We start from the raw sequence: 23576 nt of genomic DNA on the forward strand, positions 1-23576 counted from the left end.
TCTGGCCTCTTTTCTCTTGGCTTTAATGATATCTGGATAAGGAGGCTTTATGGCTTCAGTTGAGGCAAGTCTTGTTCCCAGAGATGCCCTATACCAGGCAGTATGTGATCCCCTCAGTTCTGCAGGGCGAGGCCAGCAGCGGAGAGATGCTGATGGAAGCAGCATGGCTTGATTTTGCTCAGACACAGCAGCAGATGCCTAAAGCCAATTTGAGCTCAGTCTAATTATTCTGACCCACACAAGAGACTTTCCCCTTCTATTCAGAGCTTCTTCCACTGGTTAAGTTTTTAAGTAGCTGTGCTGACACAGATGCTGGCATGTCATGCATAGGAGGGTCCAACATCCCATGGATAAAATGGACCTTGAAGCAAGAAGATGTTTCATTTTGACTCCTCAAAATGAGGAATCACGCAGACGTGAGAGAGGGGGGAGAGCCTGGCTCGGACTCTTGGCAGTGGGAGAAGAGAGGATTCACAGGCATCCTTGATTTTGGACTGTGACTTGTGACATCTGCGTTGCTTTGAGGTGGAGAGTGACTGTGCAGTGGCTGCTGTCCCCGCACCACAGCTCTGAAGTCACCTCCAGGTTTGGCTTGGCTATATTTAGCACTCACTATAGACAAGACCATATAGAGTGATATATATGATCTGAAAACCTTCAACTCCTGCTGACCTCTGCTGCGACAGTGAAATCCCCCAAATCTGTGCAGTCTGAGTGAGAAGTGACGTGAGACCACAAGAAGGGAGAGCTCCCACGTGTCCCTTGACAGAATTCCATGTTCCCCCCTCCCCAGGCTGGTCACCAGTCCCTGGCAGGGCTGTCCTCTGGGAAGCTCAGCTTTTTCTGCCAGACCTGGCTGCTGGGCCCACAGGGAATGAGAGCAGAGAGGGGTACAGAGGGCAGGGGAGTGCAGAGTGGGGCCACAAGAGCTTTGGCAGAAGTTGCTGGGAAGGAGAAAGGTGGAATGGTGCTGGGAGCTTGAGGAAAGGAGACAGGAGAAGAAGAGCACCCTAAGGGCAAGGCCAGCAACTGGGATGGAAAGGGGGGAACAAAGGGCAAAACTTTGGAGGGGAGGAGAGGTTAGGAGGGTGTGGGGTGTGAGGAGCACTTTGCTGGCTGAAAGACCCTTCCTCAGGTGCCGCCTCATTCCCAGGCATCCAGTTTCTCTTTGCAGGGCCCCTCTCTCCTCTTTGCTAAGTTCCTGGCTAGAACAGGAGCCTGGGGACTTGCTCTCCATAAAGCTTTTTGGTGAGGATGAGTGTAGGGTGGAGTGGGAGGGGATGAAATCATGGGCCTCTGGGGAGTGTGTGTTTTCCCAAGTGGGTGAGCATGCAGGGAGCAGGCCAAAACAGTTCATGCTTTCCTCACCCACTGCTGGGGTTGTGATTGTTATTGATTGGGTTTGCTGTTCTCGGCACTTTGTGTTTTTCCAGCTGAGCATTGGCTGCCCCTGGAATTTTATTTTTTTTTTAACCTCTGCTTTAGTTCAAATGCGCACAAACATGGCAGGTGGGGCAAGTGTGTGCCCAGCTCTGTGCCAGCCAGCACTGCAGGGGCTGAGCCTGCACTGGGGCTGCACAGGGCTGGGAGAGTGCAGGGATGTGTGAAAGGTGCCAGTAATGTGCAGACCTGCTGCTAGTAGGATTAAATTCATAGGTGTGTATTATCTCTGGATGTATGTCATACAGAAAGGTAAAGAAATCTAGAAATCTGCTCTTGTGTGGAAAGTACTGTCAGGGCTTCGTGTCGGAGCAAATAATGGGGACGTGCTCAGGGATTCCCATGCTTGGGTGTGTGTAACATATAGCTGGCTTAGGGTGCACAAACTTCAACCTCAAAGCCAAAGGGCCAAGAGAATGCTAGCTGCAGAGATAGTTGTGTTTCATTTCCAACATGTGGCCATTAGTTTCAGACCCACCAAGCCCCTCATGTGGGGCTGTTCTCCCTCCAGCCCTGTGCTTGTTGTCCGTCCTCTGCAGAGCTGTGCCTGCTCGTGGGGCCAGTGGCAGGAGTTGTCCCTTTAGGAATGGTATTTTCCAGGTTCCTGTGTGAGGCCAAACATGTCCCAGCTGCAAAAATAACTAGACTGTATATCCTGTGGAAACAGGAGCAGCAGCGACACATCTGTCTGGTCTGGGCAGAGCTGGCTTGTAACTAATGCCCCAAAGGGGCATCAAGCGGCTGCAAGCTCCTTGTCAGCGTGCAGAAGCCCAAAATAGAGACCTCTGGGGAGGACTGGCCCCTTGGAGGGTGCAGCTCTGCAGCGGGCAGAGCAACAGATCCCTCTGAGCCCCTTGCAGGACCAGTGTGCTGCAGCAGGACGTTAATATTGCCTGGCTGCCCTGGCCCGGCCCGGGGCGCACGATCCCCGAGCAGCCCCAGCCCCTCGGCAGCTCCCTCCTGCCTCCCCCGTGGCCATGGGGTCACTTTGGTTGGAGAGCACAGGCAGAGCTCAAGGATAGAGCCCCCTGGACGGAGCCAAGGAGCCACCGAGTAAAAACGCTGAGGTTTTCCTTTTCTGTACAGCGCGTTTCCCTAAATTGCCTTTGACTGTGTGCATCGCTAATGAAAGTTTATGCCCTTGTTAGAAGGACAGGCAGGTCCATTCCAGTTAGGGCTGGGTCTATCCTTCTGCCAACTGCCCTCCCCAGCACACATACACACACACTCTCACTCACTTGCTCTCCCTGGTGAATAAGTAGAGGCTGTTATAAAAAAAAAGAAAAAAAAAGAGAGAGAGAGAGAGAGGCAAAAAAAGAGGAGGGGAAAAAAATTTCCATATTTGTGTAAGTTGCTTTAAAAGCATTTTATCATGTCATAAAAAAAAAGGAAAGTACTCTCGGAAATTGATCCTGCACAAGAGCCCATTGGACAGAAGGACGTTGGGATGTTAATGGCTATTTTGCTCCAGGGTGGCTTATTAAAAAATTTATACATAAATGCTTAAAATTGCATAAATTATTTAAAAAAAAAACATAGTAAGCAATTTGCAATCCCCATCTACTTTTCCTCTTTTTCTTTCCCTCATCATTCTTTTCTTTCATTCTTTCCTACAAAAAGAAAATATTCCTTTGCACTTCTCTTACCCTTCTCCCCTCCCTGTCTGAAAATGTGATGTGCCCAAAATTGTACATGTCCGTGGGTAAGATAAATACGATTTTAAACGGTACCTGCAACTGACCAGCAGAGCTATCTGTGAGGGGGAAAAGGAAAAAAAAAGAAAAAGAAGGGGAGAAGAAAAAAGAAAAGAAAGAAAGAAGTTTGGATATGATGAGTGTTTCTCGCAGGCGTGGAATGTCACCCACATATCCTGGAGATTGTACTGGGGAGGTTTATGATGGTTTCCCATTGATTTGTTTCCCCGACGCAGCTGCCGACCTCTATTGAGGGACAAACATAATCAGCACTGACGCAAATTAGATGGTTATTCGTTTTGAAAATTGACAGAAAAACAATAAAAAAGATGAAATGCTCCCAAATCAATAGATATAATGAAATTCAAATAATCCGAGAGATGAGGTCTCCATGGCAACTGATAATGTGGAAAAGAAAACAATTTAATAAAGGACAGACACACTTTGAAAACAGATTGGGCAAAGGGAAGGCGGGGGGGCGAGGGAGCAAGGGGGGCTGTGGGTTGGGTGGTGGTGGGAGGGGGCAGCGGGAGGAGGTGGTGGTGGGGAGCCGGAGCCACTGCCTCTCCGGTTGGTTAGCGGTGCTGTAGTGAAGGATCACTGTCCATCCCAAGGACGCTTGCCATAATTAAGAGAGGCTTTCGGTCCAGAAAGTGCAGATTCAGGTTTTAATACACAAAATTATTTCAGGAGCACTGAATCGGAAAGTCGTTTGTTATGACCTTCCTGAGAGGCCTGGAGCAGGGCATGTTGGAGGCGCGGCGGCTGAGCCAGCTGAGTTATGGCATATTTGTGTTTTTATAGTGCAGAGGGGAGGGGGAAGGGGGGAAGAAGGTTAAACAGTATTTACAGCTCAGTTGTTTTCAGAAAGGAAAGAGAAATAGAGTTCATGAAAAGATGCGAGTGGAAGAGAGAGAGAGGGAGAGGGAGAGATCCCCTGCCCGGCACACACACTCTGCTGGGACGTCAGCTCCATGAGACATTCCCCGGTGCTCTGTTTGCCTTAAGGTGTGAGGTGCACATGGGCTGGGGGTACAGAGGGGCTCTTTGGTGGGATGGGGAGTGTGTCTGTCCCTGGCTGCAGGCTCCAGCTGGGAGTCCACTGTCTTGTCGCTCCAGGCTGCAGCACAAACTGCGTCTGGCGTGGGGCTCACGCGGAGCGCGTGTGCAGTGTGAGTGCACGCGGGTGCCCTGCTCACACCCGCGGCTGCCCGTGCTGGCTGGCTGCACGTGGGGCTGCTCTGGGCTCTGCCTGCCTGCTCTGGGCTCCGTGGGGCGCTGGCTGCGTGTGCGGGGCTGAGCGGAGCCAGGTGCATGCAGGGCGCAGGTGCTGTGTCCGTATGGACATGTATGTACGTGCAGGTGTGACACCTGTACAGTCACAGCTACACGGGCTGGTGTGCATTAGCACGTGCCTACAGTTGTGTGTGTTTGTGTGCAGGGTCGTGTGTGCGTCTGCATGTGATAGTGTACCTTGCACGGCCACGTTTCTGTACACGTGTGTGTTCCCACGGAGGGGTGTTTGCAGTCAGTGATAGCACAGGCACATGGACAGGCTCACAAGGACATAGGAGATAAGAAGATGAGCTCTAATGACCAGAAGGAAGAGCGACAAAAAGCAAGACATGGAATTAGAGTAGTGTGAGCGCTGGGAAGCGTGGAGTGAGTGCCCACATGGCCCGGCCATGGGGTTGTCTGACAGGATTGCTGAGTTAACAACTCAGGCATGACCCTCTGCTTTCACACCAGAGCTCTTTCTCCTCTGGCCTGATCATTCCTTCCAACAGGATGGAAGCATTTCTCCTAACCACACTGCACAATATTTGCAGGTCGCAGGCATCTGCAGGGATTCAAAGAGCCCTTGAGCTCCCAGTATGGTGTGTGACGGGCACCTGCTCTGGATTCACAAAAGAGTTCAGCCCCACTTGGGGATCACAGAAACCTCTCAGGGCACTGAGTGCCCCCTTTGCACGGCCAGCCCAGAGCAGTTACCTGCTCACACACAGCTCAGGCAGCAGCCAGGGGCTGTGGAGAGGACATAACAGGAGCTGGAAGGCTGAGATGCTCTGGTTTGCTCTTTGTATGCAGCCCTTGTTGAGGTTTCACTCACCTCCTGCAGGCTGACACACTGACTTACTTTGCAGGACCTTGAAGGACCACAGTAATGAACTTTCTCTGGCCCTGCATTTCTTAGTGGTGCAACAAGCATTCACGCTCCCAACTCCTATTTAGCTCCCGACTTCCCACTGCAGTTAATTAGCAGCCTGCATTCTTTGTTAGGTCTGAGCTTAATAGTGCTGAAAGGGATTGCAAATTGCTCTTAAACTGCCGACCAAGTACCAAAGGGTCAGAGGGACCCTATTTTAGGAGCTGGCTCACTTAACCCCTGCCCTCAGTTAGGGATGAGCCCAGCCTGACGCCAGGGAGCTGGTGTCCCCTGACTTGGGTCCTGGTGGTTTGGGGTTCTCTGTAAAATCACTCATTGAAGACAGTCAGCAAGAGGAACTGATGAAACTTGGAGCAATTCCCTTCTGAATCTGTCCTTTAAGAGATCTCTTGTCTCTCTCTGGTCCTTTTTGTTTCCCCTGTGTCAAATCTGGCGTCCTCTTGGTCACACCTCTGTGTTCCCCTGCACCCCTTGCCTTGACCCCTTCAGTCTCTGGTGAGGGGTCCATGCAGAGGCTCAGGCCTTGGCCTCATCTTCATTCCCTGGGAGCTGGCTCCCAGTGAGGTAGCAGGCTTTGCTCCAGAGGCTTTCCCAGCCCTCTGCTCCCACCACCCTTCCCTCCCTCTCTGCACCCGCCGTGTCCTCCTGTGAGCGCTCCTGAGCACTCTGGGCTGTGCAGAGGTGAAGTTAGGCACTGTGTTTGCATTCAGTTTCCCCAGCAACACGTCTGGCTTCACAGGGAGTTTTCTAAGGGCCACAGGGAGCCTGCAGGGACCTGAGGGTGATGAGCTATTGCTCTTCACTCTCCCTTTCATGTCTTTTCCCCCTTGGTTTTCTTCACAACCTGTGGGGAGATTGATGGCAGGATTGTGATGTAGATGTTAGCAGTTGTGCTTGATTTATAGAGTTACTTAGGCTGAGTGAGGCTACTTATGCTCCTCTGGATGGTAAACCTTTTAACCAGACTAAAAAATTAATAACAAATAAATAAGACAAGGAAGAGAAACTAGATCAGAAAAGCTGATCCTCTTGGCTTTATGTTATCTGAAAGAAATATGGCGAGGACAGAAGGCTCCCAGGGAGCTGCTGCTCAGCCTGGGGAGCCAAGACCCTGCTCACTGCATTGGATTGGAGCACTGAGAGCAGGTTTGCATAGGAAGGAAACTGCTGAAATGTCTTATCAAAGATCCTGCATTGACAAATGAACTAGGAAGTTTGCTGCAGGACACAAGGGACTTGGGAGCTTCAATCTGTCCTCTATCAGGATTTTTTCTCTGCTATTACTCGATGTGCAATAGTACCTAAATTGCAAAGGCAGTGGGCCCGCTAAGCTGGGCAAGAAATCCTTTCCCAGTGGGTGATCCATGAAGGGGAGCCAGGCAGAAGGGGAGCCTGCACAATGTCCTTTGCCCAAAGAGAAAGAACAGTAGCAGAGTGAGTGGCAGAATCAGAATTCCCGACGTTGTTCCCCACTTTTTTCCCCCTCTTCTTTACACTCAGCACTGTGTACCTTGTATGCAGAAAGGTGTTCTTTTCTTGTCCTTTGGATGTTCCAGGGCACACGAGTGCAGAGCAAGGCAAAGGCAAGGGCAGAGATGAGGAGCTTTGCCTTGGCACTCGGGCGAGAAGCAGACCCTGAGTGGCTCTCTGAGTGAGGAAGCTGAGGGCAGACAAGATCAAAGCACATTTAGAGTGATTTTTGAGATCTGCCTGGGAAAAGGTTCAGACGTGCGTTACTAAAGAGCTGCGAGGAAGGATTAGTCCTGTCCTCGCTCGAAGTTGAACCACTTTCCCCAGCAGCTGTGCCAAGTGCCTGTGCAGAGCTGGTGGGGCAGGTCAGGGTGGGTGAGGGTGTCAGAGGAGCCCAGGTGAGGCAGAGGGGCCGGGACTGTCCCCATTCAGCCCCCAAGGGGACAGGGACGCTGCCAACCCTGGGCTGGGCTGACGGGGCAGGTGAGGAGCTTGCAGCAGCACAGTGCTGAGCATTGAAGGTGTCCATCCTGCTCTGCTGCCTCCAGCCAGCCCGGCCCTTCAGCAGGGACTCTGCGGGCTCTGGAGGACTTTTTGAGTTGCAGCCCACTGCACCATTGCAGCAGGAGCGGCTGTGCTAGGGCCAGCTCACTCCTAGTGTGAGGTCTGCACTGCCTTTCTCTCCCTGGCCAGTGATATATGGCATAAATTAGGCCTCTGAAGGGGGATACTGCATCCTTAAGAAGAAATATGTCCTCATTTTTCTTAAACACCGTTTGCACTGAGTGAAATGTTTAGAAGGGACGCTGAGGGATAACTTTATTTCTTACTAGGGAGTTCAGAGCCGTTCAGTTAAACCCATAAAACACTGGGAGTAGGGAAGCTGACAGCCTGCCCGTGCATTAGAAAAGCCATTACTCATCTGGGGGAAGTTCACCCCATGCTGGAGCCTTGTGTTACCAGTGGGGTGGTCTAGGGGAAAACATGGGATCATCTCCCATGGCCATCTAAGGGGTCAGTAGGATGCTCAGAGGTGGAAAAGACTCTGTAACAATCCAGCACAGTGACGTAGAGTGCTGATACAAAGACCCCAAAGCACTGGGTAAGGCTCATTTGTGGGTAATTGTCCTCACTCCCCTCCCCTGCATGGGGAAACTCAAGGCACAGAAAGCTGGGGAGACTGATGGCTATGCTGTGGTTGGAAACCAGGCTGGAAGCCAGCATTTCTGGTTCTTAATCCCCAGCTTGAATCACCAAAACCAAATTGTATTCCAGCGGCAAGGAGTGAAGGACTGACCTCCTGTCTGGTTTCTGTCACAAAGCCGTGTTCCCAAGTGGAGCCGAGAGCCCTGACTCCATCTTCACTGCAGCCCTTTCTTCCCAGTGGGGTTTAGAAAACCTCCTGGAAGATGAAGGCAGGGGCTTGTAGATAAGAGGAATGGGAATTCCTGTCCTGGCTGGTGGTTGGTGCTGTGGTGAGCTGCACTAGAGGTGCAGGCTGCCACCATTCCCCCAGTGAGTGGCTGTTGGAGAGGACAGGGCCACCCAGGGCACCCAGAGTCACGGCAGACAAGGCATTGGCCACCAAGGGGGTGGTGACTTTCTCTCTGATATTTTATTTTTGGAGGCTTGACACCAAAAGATTTAATATTTGTTTGAAATGAGAAACAGTTCTCGAGTGAATTTGGAGAGCCTGGGAATTAATGTCAGACCCCCCTCCCCTCCCTAAACATCCCTCCTCCCCGTCAACTGAGTCCCCCCCTTTCAATTTCTGAAGCTTGCTGATTTGAATATTTATAAATATCAGTAAATTATTTATTGTAGCAATCTGCTGTGCCATTTCACCGATCGCCGTTAACACTTTAGGGCTTGCTCTTCAGGAGGATGCGACGGGAGGAGACGGCACCTGGGGCGGGGGGCAGGCGCTGGGGAGGGGGTCCTGCCTGCCTGGCTGCCCCGCCAGGAGGGCTTGGTTCTCTCTGTGGGCAGCACTGGAAGGGTTGAGGTGTTTGCAGGAGAGGATGGGGAACCTTCTGTGTCCAGGATGGGGACACTGGGAGAGGACATGGCTGAAAAGGGAGGCTTTTGTGTTGTAAGGGGGTGGGCTGTTTGTGCCCTCTGGCATGCAGGGACCTGGCCCTGACTTACAGCTCTGCACTCACTACTCTTCACTTGTAGTGTCTGTTCCCCTGAGAGGAAAATTCCTCTTGGTTTCCCCTGTCCCATTCTCTCCTTTCAGAATTACACTCCCTCACAGAAAACACACACTGCTCAGGGATGCTGTGGCTGTTTTCTGTTTGGGTAAAGGAGGGGCTCCCTGTGTTCATGAGCTCTTCTCGCAGAGAAGCCCCATCAGCAGCACGGGAGCAGCCCAATGGCCAGGTGGTGAGAAACAGGCTGGCAGCCTCAGAGCAGGGCACCAGCATCTCTGGAGCCCGTGCCTTCCCCTGCTCTCAGGGCATCCTGTCATCCCTGCCCAGTGCCTGCCCTGCGCTGGGGCTGGGGGATCAGGAAATCACAGCTGAGAGGGCTGAGCAAAGGCAAGCATGTGGGCTTGCTGAAGGGAGCTGGCCCTGCTCTCTGCCCCTTTGGGCCAGGGCTGAACCAGGGTTCAGCTCCCCGGGAGCTGCAGAGAGGGAGGAAAGCAGACCCTTGTGGGTCTATAAATGCCAGTGTGGTGGGCAGGAGAAATCAAGCAGAGTGAGGAATGCAGGCAGACTGTGCTCTGGCAGTCTGTGGGGACCAGAGCAGCGTGCCCAGCCTTTCCTCCCCGGTTTGTAGATGGGGCGTGTGGGGAGAGCCCTCGTGGCTGTGGGAAAGCAGGGAGTGAAGCTGGCAGCTCTCGGGTAAGGACACCCTGGCTGCTCACTCCGTTTCCCCTCCCACGTCTCTGGTTCTCCTTCTCCTGGCTGCCCAGTGCTGAGCTGGAGCCTGTCACGTCTGACTCTGCACCGAGGGCTTTCCCCAGCTCCTCGCAGGCACGCACGGGCGGGATCCATGCTTCCAGGGCAGAGGACGTTGTTAAAGAGCCTTTGTGAACTCCCCAAGGTCAGCCAGAACAGACAGCAGCCACTAATCCAAGGTCATTTCCTGGGCTAAAAGCAATAAAATGTTTTATTGATAAACTGAAGAGGGGAGAATACGCACTAAATCCACTCTCAGACATTGTGGGCCATGCCTGGGATGTTCTGCCTTTGCCCTGGCCCTGCCTTAGGGTAATAGACAGGTCTTCATGCTGGAGGGAGAATATTTTCTGGTAGGGGCTGAGCACTTGGCTGCCTTCCCTGCCTCCTCCCAGCATGTGGCTGGGCAGTGCCAGGGCACTGCTCCTTAGAAGCATGTTCCCAATGTTTGGCTCCATTTTAGGGACTGCAGCTCAAGTGTGAAGAGGCTCCAGTGTGCAGCATCCTCACCTCCCACCCCAGTGAGCCGTGCTGCCCTCCCTGCTTGGGGCTGCTGGGCAGACTGGAGCGTCTCCAGTCAAGTTTGCACCACAGTGGTTAAAAAAGAAAAGGACTGTGCATGCATGTCAGCCCTCCTTTCTTCCCCCTCCCCGCCCCAAATAATGCTGTTAATAATTAATCGAATGAGAGCTTGCAGCTCCTGGAAAGCTGGCAGTGGGACCTCCCTCCTGAACGGAGCTGCTCAGCTGGGCTTAAAACTCTTCAATAGGAATATGAAAGCTCCATCTGTTCGACGTAGCTGGCCTTGTGAAGTGACAAGGCTGTCCCTCCCCAGCCAGCACCCCGTCCCCCCAGAACGGGCCCTCCTGTCCCCCCAGAACGGGCCCTCCTGCCCCAGGGCTCTGCCCGGCACCCCGGCCGTGCCCAGCAGAGAGCTCCTGCTGCTGCCCTCCACCCATGCCAGCTGGCTCACCCAGCTCCCACACGCCCTTTTCCCAGCTGGGACCCTTCCTCCCCTCCCTCAGGGTGTGTTTTCATTAACCCCACGCTAAAGCCAGGCTTGGGCTCTCTCCTCATCCTCCTGCAGAGCTGGGCTTATTATCAGTGTAGCAGTGTGCCCCTTGGCTGGGATGGCCCGTTTCTGCCCGGGCTGCAGATCCTTTTGTTCCTGCACACCGTGTGTCCCCCACGGCCCGTTTTGTGCCTCGGGGGAGGCAGGGCTGAGCCGTGCCCGGCTCGCAGCGCTGCGCTGTGCAGTGGGTGAGCTGCTGCAGGGCTGCATGCAGGGACAGAGCCGGGCTCTGCGTGGGAGCTGCTGGCAGCACGTGGGGTGGAGCAGGGGTAGCAGAATGGCCAGGTGAGCTCTGCCCACCTCTCTGCCAGGCCTGGCTGCAGCAAGATCTGCCTTTCCTTCAAAGCGAGGATTGCCGTCAGGATGCCACAGCGATGGGTACAGAGGGGGGAAGAGCCCGTGTCTCCTCCAAGGGTGTGGAGAGGGGCAAAGAGGAGTAAACTCCCGGTGGCATTGTTTTCAGAGGAAGTGCTCAGTGTAAATAGAGCTTGTGGGAGAGTTTGTCCCGGGCAGAGATGAAAAGTCCGTGTGACAGGATCAGGTTATAAATGGCTTCCTTAGATTGATGTGAAATCAAAACATTTCTATTTAGACGAAGAAAATGAAGGGGGATGTTTACTTAGCCTGGAATCTTTAAACAGTGATTTGGGGTGGGGAGCTCGGCCTGGGGGGAGGGTGCCTCTGCCTGGCTCCTGGGATCTGGCAGTGCTGACCTTGGGCAGATAGAATGATCCCTCATCCAACAGCTCAGCTTCCCTCCCTCTGCCCGAGAGAAGGAAACACAGGTGCTCTGGTCTCCTCCAGCCTGAGGCTCATGTTCAGCATTTCTCTGTAAGGGTTTCCCTTCTGCTCTTGGACTTGACAGCCTAAAAGAAGGGAATAGGAATCTGCCTCGTATTCCATAGAGAAGGAAGTAAGGCAATGAAATGATAAAATGTGTCCAGACTTGGAGAGAGGCGGTTGCAAGGTTGGCCGGAGAAGCTGGAGATTTTGATTTCCACCTATATTGGAATAGGTGAGATATAGAGCCCTGGTATTTCAGAGCAAATGCCATGCCAGGAAGGTCTCTGGGAGGGTTAGTTCTATAGATCACGGAAGTGGCATGTTTTCAGAACTCGCTTTATTTTTAGCATTAACTTTAGGAAAAGAGTCTCAAAATGTTAAAGAGGAAAAATCCCAAACAAAAGAAGGGAAAGGAAGAACGCCAAGGGGCAGGGCAGGAGCTGGGGGGGCAGAAGCTGGAGAGGTAGAGGGGCAAAGCCAGGGTGTGTGAGATGGAAGGAGGCAGGGCAGGAATGGAAGACGAGTTGCAGGCTCCCTGGAATTGCTGCATACGCGGCAAGTGCAGCCTCAGGAACGTCTGTTCCTCTTTTCCTTTGAATAAATATTTATATATTCATTTGCCAGCTGGTGCACACACTTGGCTGCTCACCTCCAGACCAGAATAATGGGATCTGCCTCCCTGGCAGAAAGGGGTAGGGCAGTGAGGGTTGGGGCTGCCGAGTGTTCACTCCCGGTTATCTCCAGCTGCGAGCGGCGCTGATCTCACCCGTTCAGTAGGGCTGGCTATCGTGAGAGCGTGGACGGGGAATCACCAGGCCGTGCCTGGGAGAGAGGCTGGTGATTCCGTGCTGACCCAGTGCCCTGGCCCCGGGCAGGCGCGGCGGGGAGGCTCCCTCCCAGCCACCTGCAGCCAGCGGGGCTCCCCTGCCCTTGGCCTGAGCCCACGGCCCTGAGCTGCAGGTGTCCTGGCCAGGCTCCACTCGGCGCTCACAGCAGCCTCCTCAGAGTCCCTCTGTGGTACCGGCTGGACATTGGATCAGCCTCCACTTTGTGCCCTAAATAGTGGGAATGCAATTGGAAGGGAGGGTGCCAGCAAATAGAGACTCGCAGCTTTATGGGCATCTGCCTGTGCCCATCTGTATGTGCGAGGGCTGCGGGCTTGTGCTGGGGAATGCGTGAGAAAAGGAATGCGTGGGGGAAGGCGCAGGAATGTATTTTGGGGAGATGGGACTTCTTAACCTGTACATGTAGGACTGTGTTTACGGAGTGTGCCAGCGCATACACACAGCTCTTTGAACAGCTGTAATTTCTAGATGGGGAGGTACGTGTTTGGGAGCACCGTGTGCTTTCCCTTGCTGAAAGCATGATTGCACGTAGGTGTTAGTGCCGGGGGGTGCCTTTGGAAAGTGGAGGAGTACATTTTGCCTCCCTTTGTGTGGGGGGCTGATATATTTGTCGGGGGGTTATTTTTCTCGCAGTCCTTGACAGGGAAGCGTGTCTGAAGCTGTCAGGAGTTTACGCTAAGCAGCCACTCTCTGGCTGTTGGACAGCAGGTCTAAAGTTTCAGTCTGTTTGTATTGGGCTGTCATGTTATGGGATTAGGGGCTGTCACAGTGGCTTCTGGGTGCATTGTAGGGGGTCTGATTAATCTCAGTGTGCTTCTGTGGAGCAGCACCTGTGTGCTGGTGACAGGGAGGTGTGAGCTGAGCTGCCACGAGGGAGTCCTGTGCAGTGGAGGAGCCCATTCTCATCATTTGAGGTCTGCAGACATGTTCTGTTTGCTTTACATGTGACTGGCCTCTCTTTCAGCACAGTGTAAAATCCAAGACCCCATTTTGGAGGGACCTCCACCTCCAACCATGTCCCCACAGTAACTCTTGTGGCATGTGTTTTATTGAGCGCCCTTCCTGAGCCCTGGATTGCAGGGCAGCTCTGCCTTGGCGCTGCTCTGGGGGAAGAGCCAGGCTGTGTGTCCACTGCAGTCCTTTAACCCTGCTTAGTCCGGGCATCTCTCAGAGGTATCAGAAATAAAGAGAGAAATGAGACAATGCAACTGCTTTAGAATAATTATTTTGCTTTTACTTGGGATTGAACCTTGTTAATTGTTGGTGCAATAATTATGCAAGTGACTCTGATAGGGACCGTTTAGTTCAAGATTCTCCATGACCTTGAAGTTAAGACCTTACCTTCTTCCTCTCTCCCCCCACCTTCTCTCACCCCTCCTTTACTAGCTGTCACATATGAATAAACTACATTAAAATAACAAACTCACACTAATTAGCTGATTGTGCTGGGAAGTATGAGAGCAGAATTTCCTGTGTGCGAGACTGAGCAGGCACAGGGGCCTGATCAGCCAGTACCAGCCCACAGTGATTTTCTCCATACTGCTGTGACACACCAGTCTAGTTGTGGTGCTCCAGCACACACACTTTGCCAGGGCTCCTGTCCTCCACACTGGTTCTCTTAGGTGCATACTGGTTCTCTTCTTGAGACTATGCACAAACCCTTTTAGGTGATTTCCTCACTGTCCATAGGGTTAGGCTTGGGAAGCTGTTGTCCTTGCTAGAGGTGCTTGGGTGCAGTTGCTGGCTGGCGTGGTTCTGGCACCCACTACATCTGGGATAGAGCTAGGGACCCAAAGCAGGTGGTGCTGCAGTCTGAAGGAGGGGTCAGTCCAGACTTTTGACAATCTGGTACCCCGCCTCAGCCAGGAGCAAAGGTTGGTGCCACACTCACCTGCCTGGGATGTTTGGGGTCTTTCAAAGCCAGTTCTGTCCCAGCACAAATTTCTTGTGGCCATTTTGGTCCCAGCAGATTCAGAGGATGCTTCTCACCGAGCTCTTCTGGTTGGGCTTCCACTCTGAGCTTAGGAAGCACATAGCAGCTCCACCTTTCCAAGGATGAGCCTGGCCATGCCTGAAAGCCCACTGGGTTGGCACCATCCTTTTGCTCTTTGGGCTCAACTTGTCTGATCCCACTAATGCCCTTCCTTGCTTCTTTCTCCTCTCTCTTCCCAGCTGAAAGAACTATATGCACTGACGCAGCCTCAGGAAAACCCGCGATGGCTGCCAAGCGCAAAGGCGGCCTGAAGCTAAATGCCATCTGTGCCAAGCTGAGCCGCCAAGTCGTCTTCGACCACGGGGGAGCTGAGCAGGCACGTGCGGACAAGGGGCCACAGCAGGAGAGCAGCAACAAGGACCTGCCCCAGCCCGGCACCAAGGAGCTGGGGACAGAGTTTTCAGATGGACTCAGCTGCGTGCAGAAGATCGAGGAGGACAAAAGGAGGGAGGTGATCGAGAAGTGGGTGAACGGGGAGTACAATGAGGAGCCCTTGCTGGGGCGAGCGGAGGGCAAGGAATGCAGGAGCACCGAGAGCACGGAGGTGCCCCCGGAAGGGGTTTACATGGTGCAGCCCAAGGGCTGCAGCGACGAGGAAGATAACGGGGACGAGGCGGACGCTCTGAGGGGCTCCCAGGACGGCAGCTTCTTGGATGACAGGGATTCAGATGGGCCAGCAAAGGACGATGCCTACCGGTCCTCCAGTGGCGAACCAGGCTCCAAGCTGGGGGCAGGAACCACCTCAGGTAAGCCCTCTGTGCCCTCCATTTCCTGACACAGGGCAGCTTCAGAGTGACATTTTCTGTGTCCATGGCAGGTCCTGCAGCACCTGGCAGCCAAGGGGAGGAGTGAGAGCCCTGAGCCCCTTACAGAGGCCTGTCATTTTGCTCTTGGGACCATAGGGAGTTTGCCTCTGGCTTGGCCTCCCCTTCCCGAGAAGGGTGGGGTGAGGGTGGACATGGCTGGATAGTTCTTTCCAGACCACAAATCCCTGGGTAGGGCCTGGACCGGGTGGGACGGGAGCAGTGGCTGAGATGAAGGTTCTGGAAGGAATGGCCATCAAGGCGTTCCTCCAGGGACTGGACTGGATCAGGGAGGCTGTGGGAGGCTGAATTGAGCCAGGGCAAGGCTGGGACATTCCTAGAGAGCCACCTGACAGTGAATGTCACAATCCCTTCCTGCTGCCCTGTGGTGCCTTGGCCGGGCGGAGGGGCTGAGGTGATGCTCGTGTCGTGGTGCTGCCTCCCCTCACGAGGGGCCCAGTCCTCGAGCTTTGCCCACCCTGAGCTCAGCGTTTAGCTGGTGAAAATGCCACGCTCAAAGCAAAGTTTCCCCCACCATCTCCTGTCTTCTTCCTCTGGCCGTGTTTCCTATTTTCAGATTGCTTCTGCTTCATTTTTGTGGTTCATTCAAAAGCTGAGGTCAACAAGAGATGTTGGGGAGAGCCTCAGATGACTTTCTTGCTCCCTTTCTGATACCCAGGTTTCCCCCAGATCGATTTGAGGGGATGTATGAGCACTAAGCCTTGATGAAAGCTTTGGGTGAATTGAATTCTCTCGGTTAGGGCAGAGCAGCTCCCTCCCCATTTGTCACTCAGCCGGGCTGGATCTGTAATTGAAAGATCTTCCCCTAATCTGCTCCACCTGCACGCACCCCTCCCCTGATCTCAGCACTTTGTGAATCCATCAAACTTTCCTCCTTTTGTGTGTGCGCATGTTTTCCTCCTCCTGTTAATAATGCAGCTGAAACTCATCTCCGTCTGTCCGTTCCCCTTCTGGAGAGGCACATTCTCCAGTCTTCACGAGTTCAGTGGCAGCGCACATAATTATGCATATAAGATATAAACAGAGCTGTTTAATTATCCTTCGCCACATCAGTGACAGAGTAATTAACAAACATTGCAAGATCAATGAGGGAAAGTGTGACCTTCAGTTTCCTTTGATAGGAAAGCCCTTGTCGTTCCCAGACACAAGGTGATTGTGCCTGGACTCTGGTTTAGTTTGTTTTAATTCACACCACTCCACCCCACCTCACCATTTGCAGCTTTTATTTGCTATAAAAACTAAAAGAAGGGGAACTTAAATGTAAAAAAAAAACGTTCCCAAACTAGAGAAAATGAAAAGAAGCTGAGGTTTCTCACTGGGTGAAGAGATTTAAGTAAAATACTTTTGCAGGGCTGTATTGTCAAAGGATTATGCAAAAATGGGTAACTGTTTGGGAAGGGGGGGTAGCTGAAGCTTCATTTATGTCTAAGGCAGGTAATGGCACATGAGGCGTCCAGTTTACATATAGAACCACGTGGGATTTGACTTGCAAACAGACGTGCTGCTGTGTCTTGAGCGTCTGCTTCAAGAACCTTGTTATAAATGTCATTTGCAACATTTCCCTGAAAGCACAAGAAACATCCCTTGCCTTGGAAAGGACAAAGTTATTTTCCTTTACTTTTTCTGTCAGTGTTCAGGAAATTAATTTTCAGCTGTTCATCACCGAGTCCTCTCAACACCTGACGTTACTGAGCGTGAACTAAACTTATTCCAGTGAGATTTGGAATTTCCTCTGTCGAAAAGGAGGAATTTTTTGGTGGGAGCTGGGAGGTCACAGGAGTCAGGAAAGGAGAGGAATACAGCACTGCCCTCCCAGTCAAAGTGGCTTTGGGGGAGTCATCACAGAAACCTTGATTTGAAGAATCTGAGCACCACTTGCTCCCCATGAGAACAGAGGGTGCAGGGCTGACAGTGCTGAGCAGTGGTTAAAGCTGAGCCCAAACTTGTGTGAAGAGCAGGAGCCACACAGAAAACCAAATCCTGCATCTAACAGGCTTTCTTGGTCAGTGGGAAAAGTGATCCTAATTATATGGGGATGAGAAGGGTTCCTGGTGTGTACACATCTTGTCCACTTTCTGGGGATTCAGCTCGTGCCCATGTCTTCCACCAGTGCCTCTCGTGGTTTGTTGCCAAATCCTGGCCACCTTGGTGTCCTTCCAGGCTGACAGGAGGGCTTGGTGTGCATTAGGCAGAAGTTCACAGACTCACTCAATTCTATTCAAGCCTCGTGCTTTGGAACAAGATGGAGTTTCTTTTCCAGCCCCCCCTGGGAAAAACAGCACTAAGGAGTTGGTGCTCAGTCTTGCCGTGTGCCCTCCTATGACCGAGGAGTCACAAAGCTGGTGTCTGTCAGGAGATGGGTGTCAGGAGCTGATCTGGATGTGCAGATGTGTTTGTTCATTCATTCAGGCATCCTCTGTTGCCCACTGACCGGCCCATGCTTCTCTGTGCACATTTATATATAGCAATGGGATTTCTCGGTGCGGTCTCTGACACAGATCCCGTTCCACAGTCGCTCACTGACGCACACACACACCCAGGCAGATTTTCCTACACATGTTCTTCACTTTGGCTGTTACATAGTGGGCTAAGGCAGCCGGAGTAGGAGCTTCCCCCTGTACAAGCTTTTGGATCTGCCTTTCTTTTCTTAGCTTCTTGGCTACGTCTCTTGGAATATTCATTGGCCCTGTTTTCAACCAGGAGAGTTTTCTCTTCCTAATTTCCTGGGGAGACTTCACTTAGGAGAGCGTACACGCCAAGTGCCAGTTTCTTGCTCATCATCCTGTATCCCCCAGGTCTATGTATTTTCCCTCCCAAGCAGAATAAAAGACAAAGCCCTGGCTGGGATGTCCCATCCCCCAGTATCCAGACCTTGCACTCCATTTGGGCTGTTTTGCTTTTCCTTCCATATATAGTGTGCTGCTGCAGGCTATTTTTAGCGCCTTTTTTGCTAGCTTCGGATCCTTTGTGATATGATAGCTGCTCTGAGACACACAGATCTCTGCTCTTTGGCAATGCCCACAAATGGAGAGCAGCGACTGGGGGAGAGGGAGCCCTTTATTATCACACAGGAAAGGAGAGGAAAATGCAGTGCAGGGAAGGGGGAGGAAGACACAGGGATAATGCTTCCTGTGGCTTCCAGGAGTCCTCACAGGGAGTGTTTCCCAACGATTGCCCTGCTTTATTTTTGTCTGTTTGTGGAAATGAGGAGGGTTTTCTGTCAGTTAGGTAATTTCAATTACCTCTTCACCGTTGTCTGAAAGTGTATGTGAAGTGAGGTGGCTGAAATTCATACGATCCTTCTGGCGAGCCAGCTCCCTTCTGTTGCAGGGTGCCTCCACTGGAGGAGCCTCTGTCCTTCATGTTAGGTGCCTGAGCAATTAAATGCAGGTTGTCTCAACTTTATGGGATGTGTTGGGCTTGTTGGGCTCACGCTGGATGAGTAGAGCTGCAGTTGCTGGCAGTGAGCACTGGGAACTGGCCACAGCATTTGAGAAATGTGGGTGAGGAAAGACTGAGCAGCACCAGCAAAGCAGGGAGGGTGTTGTGATCATCTGGAACCAAATCTGAGCAAAGGAAGAGCAGAATTCAAGGTGGGTTTGGGGATTAAATCCATGACAGTGAAAGCTGAGCTCAGACTTCACAAAGCTCAGAAGAAGTTCTGGACCACCCCCCTTCCCCTTTCCCATAGGCTTGGATTTTGCATCTGTTTACCCAGCTGAGGTACAGCCACATGGTACCAAAGATGGGGCACACTGGCTTTCAGGCAGATAAAGCTAGCAGAAATCACATTTAATAGTTTCATTTTGTATCAGATCCTTAGTGTGGTATTCTTTTTCCCCTTGCAGCTTGACACAAGCTGGCTAGAGTTTTTCTGTGCAGTCCTTGGAAATCAGGGCATTATGAGCAAAGCTGGGGGTTGTTTTACTGGTCCAAAAAGAAAGGAAAAGCAGAACAGGGAAAGCAGGTTTAACAGAAACAGGAAATTGTTAGACCCAGTAGGGATTTCATGGGTTCATTCTCTTCTGTTGGGTCATAGGGCTACACTGAAGTGGAAGTGGGGAAAAGAAAAAAAAGAGGTGAAGAGGAGAACTGCTTTAAAGCAGAATGAAAATTTTTATATGCTGTGTGTGAAAGATAAAGTTGTCCTTCAGGCAAGTCTTGTTGCTGGACCCAGTGAGGAATGGTTCTGCATTTAACATCTTGTAAGGTTAATACCAACCCATGAGGGTGTGCTGTGCCCTGAGCCTGACACCGCAGGGGCATTGCCACCCATTCGGTGACTAACAGGGTGTTTATTCTGGAGCCAGGCATCCCAAATCCCATGCAGAATGCTGGGCTTAAGTGCCTGGAACTGGAAGGTCATTTTGGGCCAAAGCAGCTCCCAGCAGGTGTGGCTTTGTCCCTTGCCTTGCAGGCTCTGGGCGTGTTCTTCCCATCGCCTTCCCCCAGAACCACGCACACAGGAGCCAGTGTAGCAGCACTTCTGCTGCAGTGAAACAGCTATTCCAGGCAGTCCTGGAGCAGGAATGTGACCTTCATGGTCTTGCCCATTTAGTGCCCGTCACAGGCAGTCTTTTCCTCCACAGAGTCCTGTGAAAACTGATTTGTGGGAGCTGATGGCTATTGAACTTGGGCTGTGCTCATTGACAGGCTCTTGGTGCACGGAAACGCTCTCGTGTACGTGCCTGCCTGTGCAAGTGGCATCGCTGGCTGTCAGATTCCCCACTTCTTAGGAATCTTTTGGATCTACTGACCGTCTTGGTGCCTTCCTTTTCCACTGTGCTTCAAGGCAGTGTTGCTTTGTTTTGAGTGGGACCCCATGCCCGGAACTTCCCTTCTGCTGCCAGTGTCCCTCCCTGTGCTGGCTGCCTGGGGAGGAATGTGCCTGCCCATTAGAGCCAGAGCAAGTGTTGAGTAAAGATGATGAGGGAGGTTTGAAGGACTCCTGCACACTGTAAATCTTTACTCTGCAGTAGAAAGCAGGAGGGAGAGGAGGAGGAGGAGCGCTGTGTCACACTGAAGCCCAAACGAGGCCAAGCCGGCGCATCAGAGCAGTCTTTATTTCCTCCTTTACACTGATATTGGGTGACCTCCAGATGTGTGTTCTCCCCACCATGGTGGGCTGTGAAACTGCCTGAGGGAGTAGGGGAGGGAAGAAGGGAGGGAGAGACCCAAGGAAGGACAGCTTTTGCTCATTCTTCCTCCCTTTAACCAAGCTCCGTGAAACTAACCCCTTCCTGCCCCTTCCCCAGCCCATGCTCCGGGGCACTGGCTTTCTCCCCCTCCCTGGAGCCCACATCAGGACAGCAGCTTTCTCTCCTCAGCCTAAATCCTGATGGAGAGAAGGCTGTTCCTTACCTATTTTTCACCTGTGTGGACTTTCCCTTTTCCTGGTGTTACTGGAAGCTGTTCCTGGCTGCTTGAGAGGCTGCCTGTAGGTTTCCATAGCATTCACTGGACTGTGGCCCTTTTCCACATGGCAAGTAGTAGCTGTCCATTTACAGGAATTGAGATGGAGGAGAGCAAGCTGAGTGAATCCTTACAAAATTGACAAGGAAGGGAAGGGAAGGACTGCAACAGTGATGGGGAACTGTCCTGTCTTTGTCTTGCTTTCTACTCTCCTTCTTGCACTCCCCATTGCCAGGTTTCTCTTGCACACAGCCTTTGCTGCTCTTCCCCTGCCTTGATTCATCTGCACCTCTGCTTCTTTCCTCCTCTCTGCACTGTTCTATTCTGCCCTCCTCCTGCTCCACCCCATACATTGCCTTGCCCATCTCCCTTATCCATTTCACACCATTGTGTCCTGCCTGCTCTCAGCCAACCCTGCTTTCTCTTCACCAACACACGCGGCATTTCACATGGGTTTTCCCCCTTACGCATGCTGCCATCTATCCTCTGTGCACCTCCTTCCATACACAAATATACACAAGGACAGATCTGTACAAACCTTGGCATATTGGCATTGGTCTCACTTCCAGTAAAATTACTTTTTCTTCATATTAGGCCAAGGCAAGAGTGCAGAGACATTTATGAAACTTTGTTTAATGTACTGAAAAGCCATCGGCTAGAACATTTAGGAAATTGATTTTCCTGGCATTGATGAACTCTTTTTATTTTACCCCAGTATTAATTACTTTTTTTTTAAACAAATTAATTTAAGAGTCATAAAACCTAACAAGTGAGCCAAACGTCAGTAGATCATGTTCCCCTCTCCCCTTCCTCCCCCTCCCCACTACTAGCGCTGGTACGGGAGGAGAAGAAAAATCAGTGCCTGGTGTGACTCTCCCCTCTGGTTTCACCGCAGGGGAAGCTTCATCACTGCGGGATTACGCCGCCACCACCATGAACGAGTTCCTGGGCATGTTCGGCTACGACGACCAGAACATGCGGGACGAGCTGGCGCGCAAGATCAGCTTCGACAAGCTGAACGCTGCTACCTCAGAGGCCGCCGCCGCCGCCTCCCTCCCCGGCGAAGACGCCATGAGCAAACGCGCCCGCTTCTCCAAGTACGAGGAGTACATCCGCAAGCTGAAGGCCGGAGAGCAGCTCTCGTGGCCCATGCACTTGGCCAAGTCTGAGGAGCTGGGCTCCAAGCTGGGCAAGGAGCCGTCCTCGGTGCTGGCACAGCCCATCCGCGTGCCGGGCGCAGACGCCTCCATGCTGACGGAGACCAAAGCCACCATCCTGCCACTGCCCTCTGCCAGCAGCTCCCAGATGCAGGGCCTGATGTCGCGGGCCTCCAAATACGACTTCTTCATTCAGAAGCTGAAGACGGGCGAGAGCATCAGGCCACAAAATGGCAACACTTACAAGAAGGCCTCCAAGTATGACCTAGAAAACGTCAAGTACTTGCACCTTTTCAAGCCTGGGGAAGGAAGCCCAGATATGGGAGGAGCCATCGCCTTCAAGACAGGCAAGGTAGGCCGGCCTTCCAAGTACGACGTGAGGAACATTCAGAAGCTCACTCCAGTCAAAGCTCCAGTCCCCAGCCTGGCCCCTGCTTCCCTCACCAGTACCCCCAGCAGCACTCCAGTGGCCGGGCCAGAGCAGTCCATCTCATTGCCATTCAACACTCCTGAGTACCTGAAATCAACTTTCTCCAAGACAGACTCCATCACAACTGGAACAGTCTCTACAGTAAAGTAAGTGCACTTCCACTTTTCTTGTCTAAGTGCTAGTGGGGGATCATACCATCAGTCTGTGTGTGGTTCAGTGGGCAATTCCAAGTTCTTACCCTGTTAAATACTGCATTGTTCACGGGATGGTTCTCTTTGCTCTCTGTCAAAGTGTCTGCTCCTCTTTTATACCTTACATCTCTATTTATCTGGTCTGCTCTAAGGCTGTGACCTGCCATCAGCAGCTATGGCCATGAATCTGGAGTCCAATAGCTCCTGAGTTCGTATGTGAAAATGAAAGAGGAGGGAACATGGTGCTGTCAGCACTCTTAGGGTCAAGGTTGGAACCACTTTATTTTCTTCCCTCTCTGGTTTCCCAGGCATCTGGGTGTGTCTGCAGGAGAACCTGATTCTTGTTTCCGTTTAACTAAAAGGCATGACTCTGCTGGCTTTACTGTTGGCAAGATGGGGCTTTTTGTTTGTCCCAGAACTCACAAGACATTTTGGTGCCTAATTCTCATCAATTTCCATAGGAGTTAGGCATATACCTACTTCTGTGGGGCCAGGCCTGTGTCTTCTCAATTTGCTTACACAAACAGAGGTGATTCAATTACCCCTCAGACTGGGCAAACTCATTAGCCCAATTACCACTAATAACCTCCTGCACATACGTTGCCAGCAGTCTCTGCAGTGATGCCATTGACTGAATGGAGGTATCTGAAGGTCTTGCCAAATCTTGGATTACTTTTTAATGTGCCTTCCAGAGGTGGGAGCTGTAGAAGAGATACACATGTATGTCAGGCTGCAGCAGGGAGGAAGGCAGAGACTTCTCTGCCTTCTTGCCATGGTTTGGGTTTACTTGTTTCTCACGGTGAATCTGGGCTGTTGTGAGCTGTGAATCCCATGAGGTCACTTGTAGTAAGTCCAGGGCCTTCTGTCCTGCCCTCTGTGCCATCACACACACCCTACTGCTTGGTCCTCTGATGAGGAAAAGGCTGTTTTGTGTTTGGCATGTGGACGTAGGAGGCCTTGAGCTTGCTTGAATGTTCTTTGCAGTCCCAGCAAAGTCTGCATCACCCACTTTCCCTGTTTCCCCATGTGGAAGGCAGAGCCATGTAATGATACCTGTCTCCCATGTGAAATGGTTGTTTATCAACTGCCTGCAGACAGATGGGGAGCTCCATGGTAAAGGTGTATGGGAAAGGACAGAGGACTATTAACATCTGCATCTGCTCAGGATCCTGCTCAGGATGGACCTGTGTGTGCT

At 52.0% G+C, this 23576-nt stretch overlaps 1 protein-coding gene across 1 annotated transcript in view; it reads left to right on the forward strand.

Moving 5' to 3' along the window:
• The window catches only part of CASZ1 (castor zinc finger 1), a 274039-nt gene that overhangs the window by 218127 nt on the left and 32336 nt on the right, over positions 1-23576 (forward strand). The window contains exons 5-6 of the mRNA XM_058039162.1: positions 14547-15113; positions 21499-22336. Coding sequence (XP_057895145.1) covers positions 14547-15113; positions 21499-22336 — 1405 coding nt within the window. The remainder of the gene's footprint in view (positions 1-14546; positions 15114-21498; positions 22337-23576) is intronic.

The sequence above is a fragment of the Melospiza georgiana genome, chromosome 22 (genome assembly GCF_028018845.1).
Source record: "Melospiza georgiana isolate bMelGeo1 chromosome 22, bMelGeo1.pri, whole genome shotgun sequence".
Lineage (NCBI taxonomy): Eukaryota > Metazoa > Chordata > Aves > Passeriformes > Passerellidae > Melospiza > Melospiza georgiana.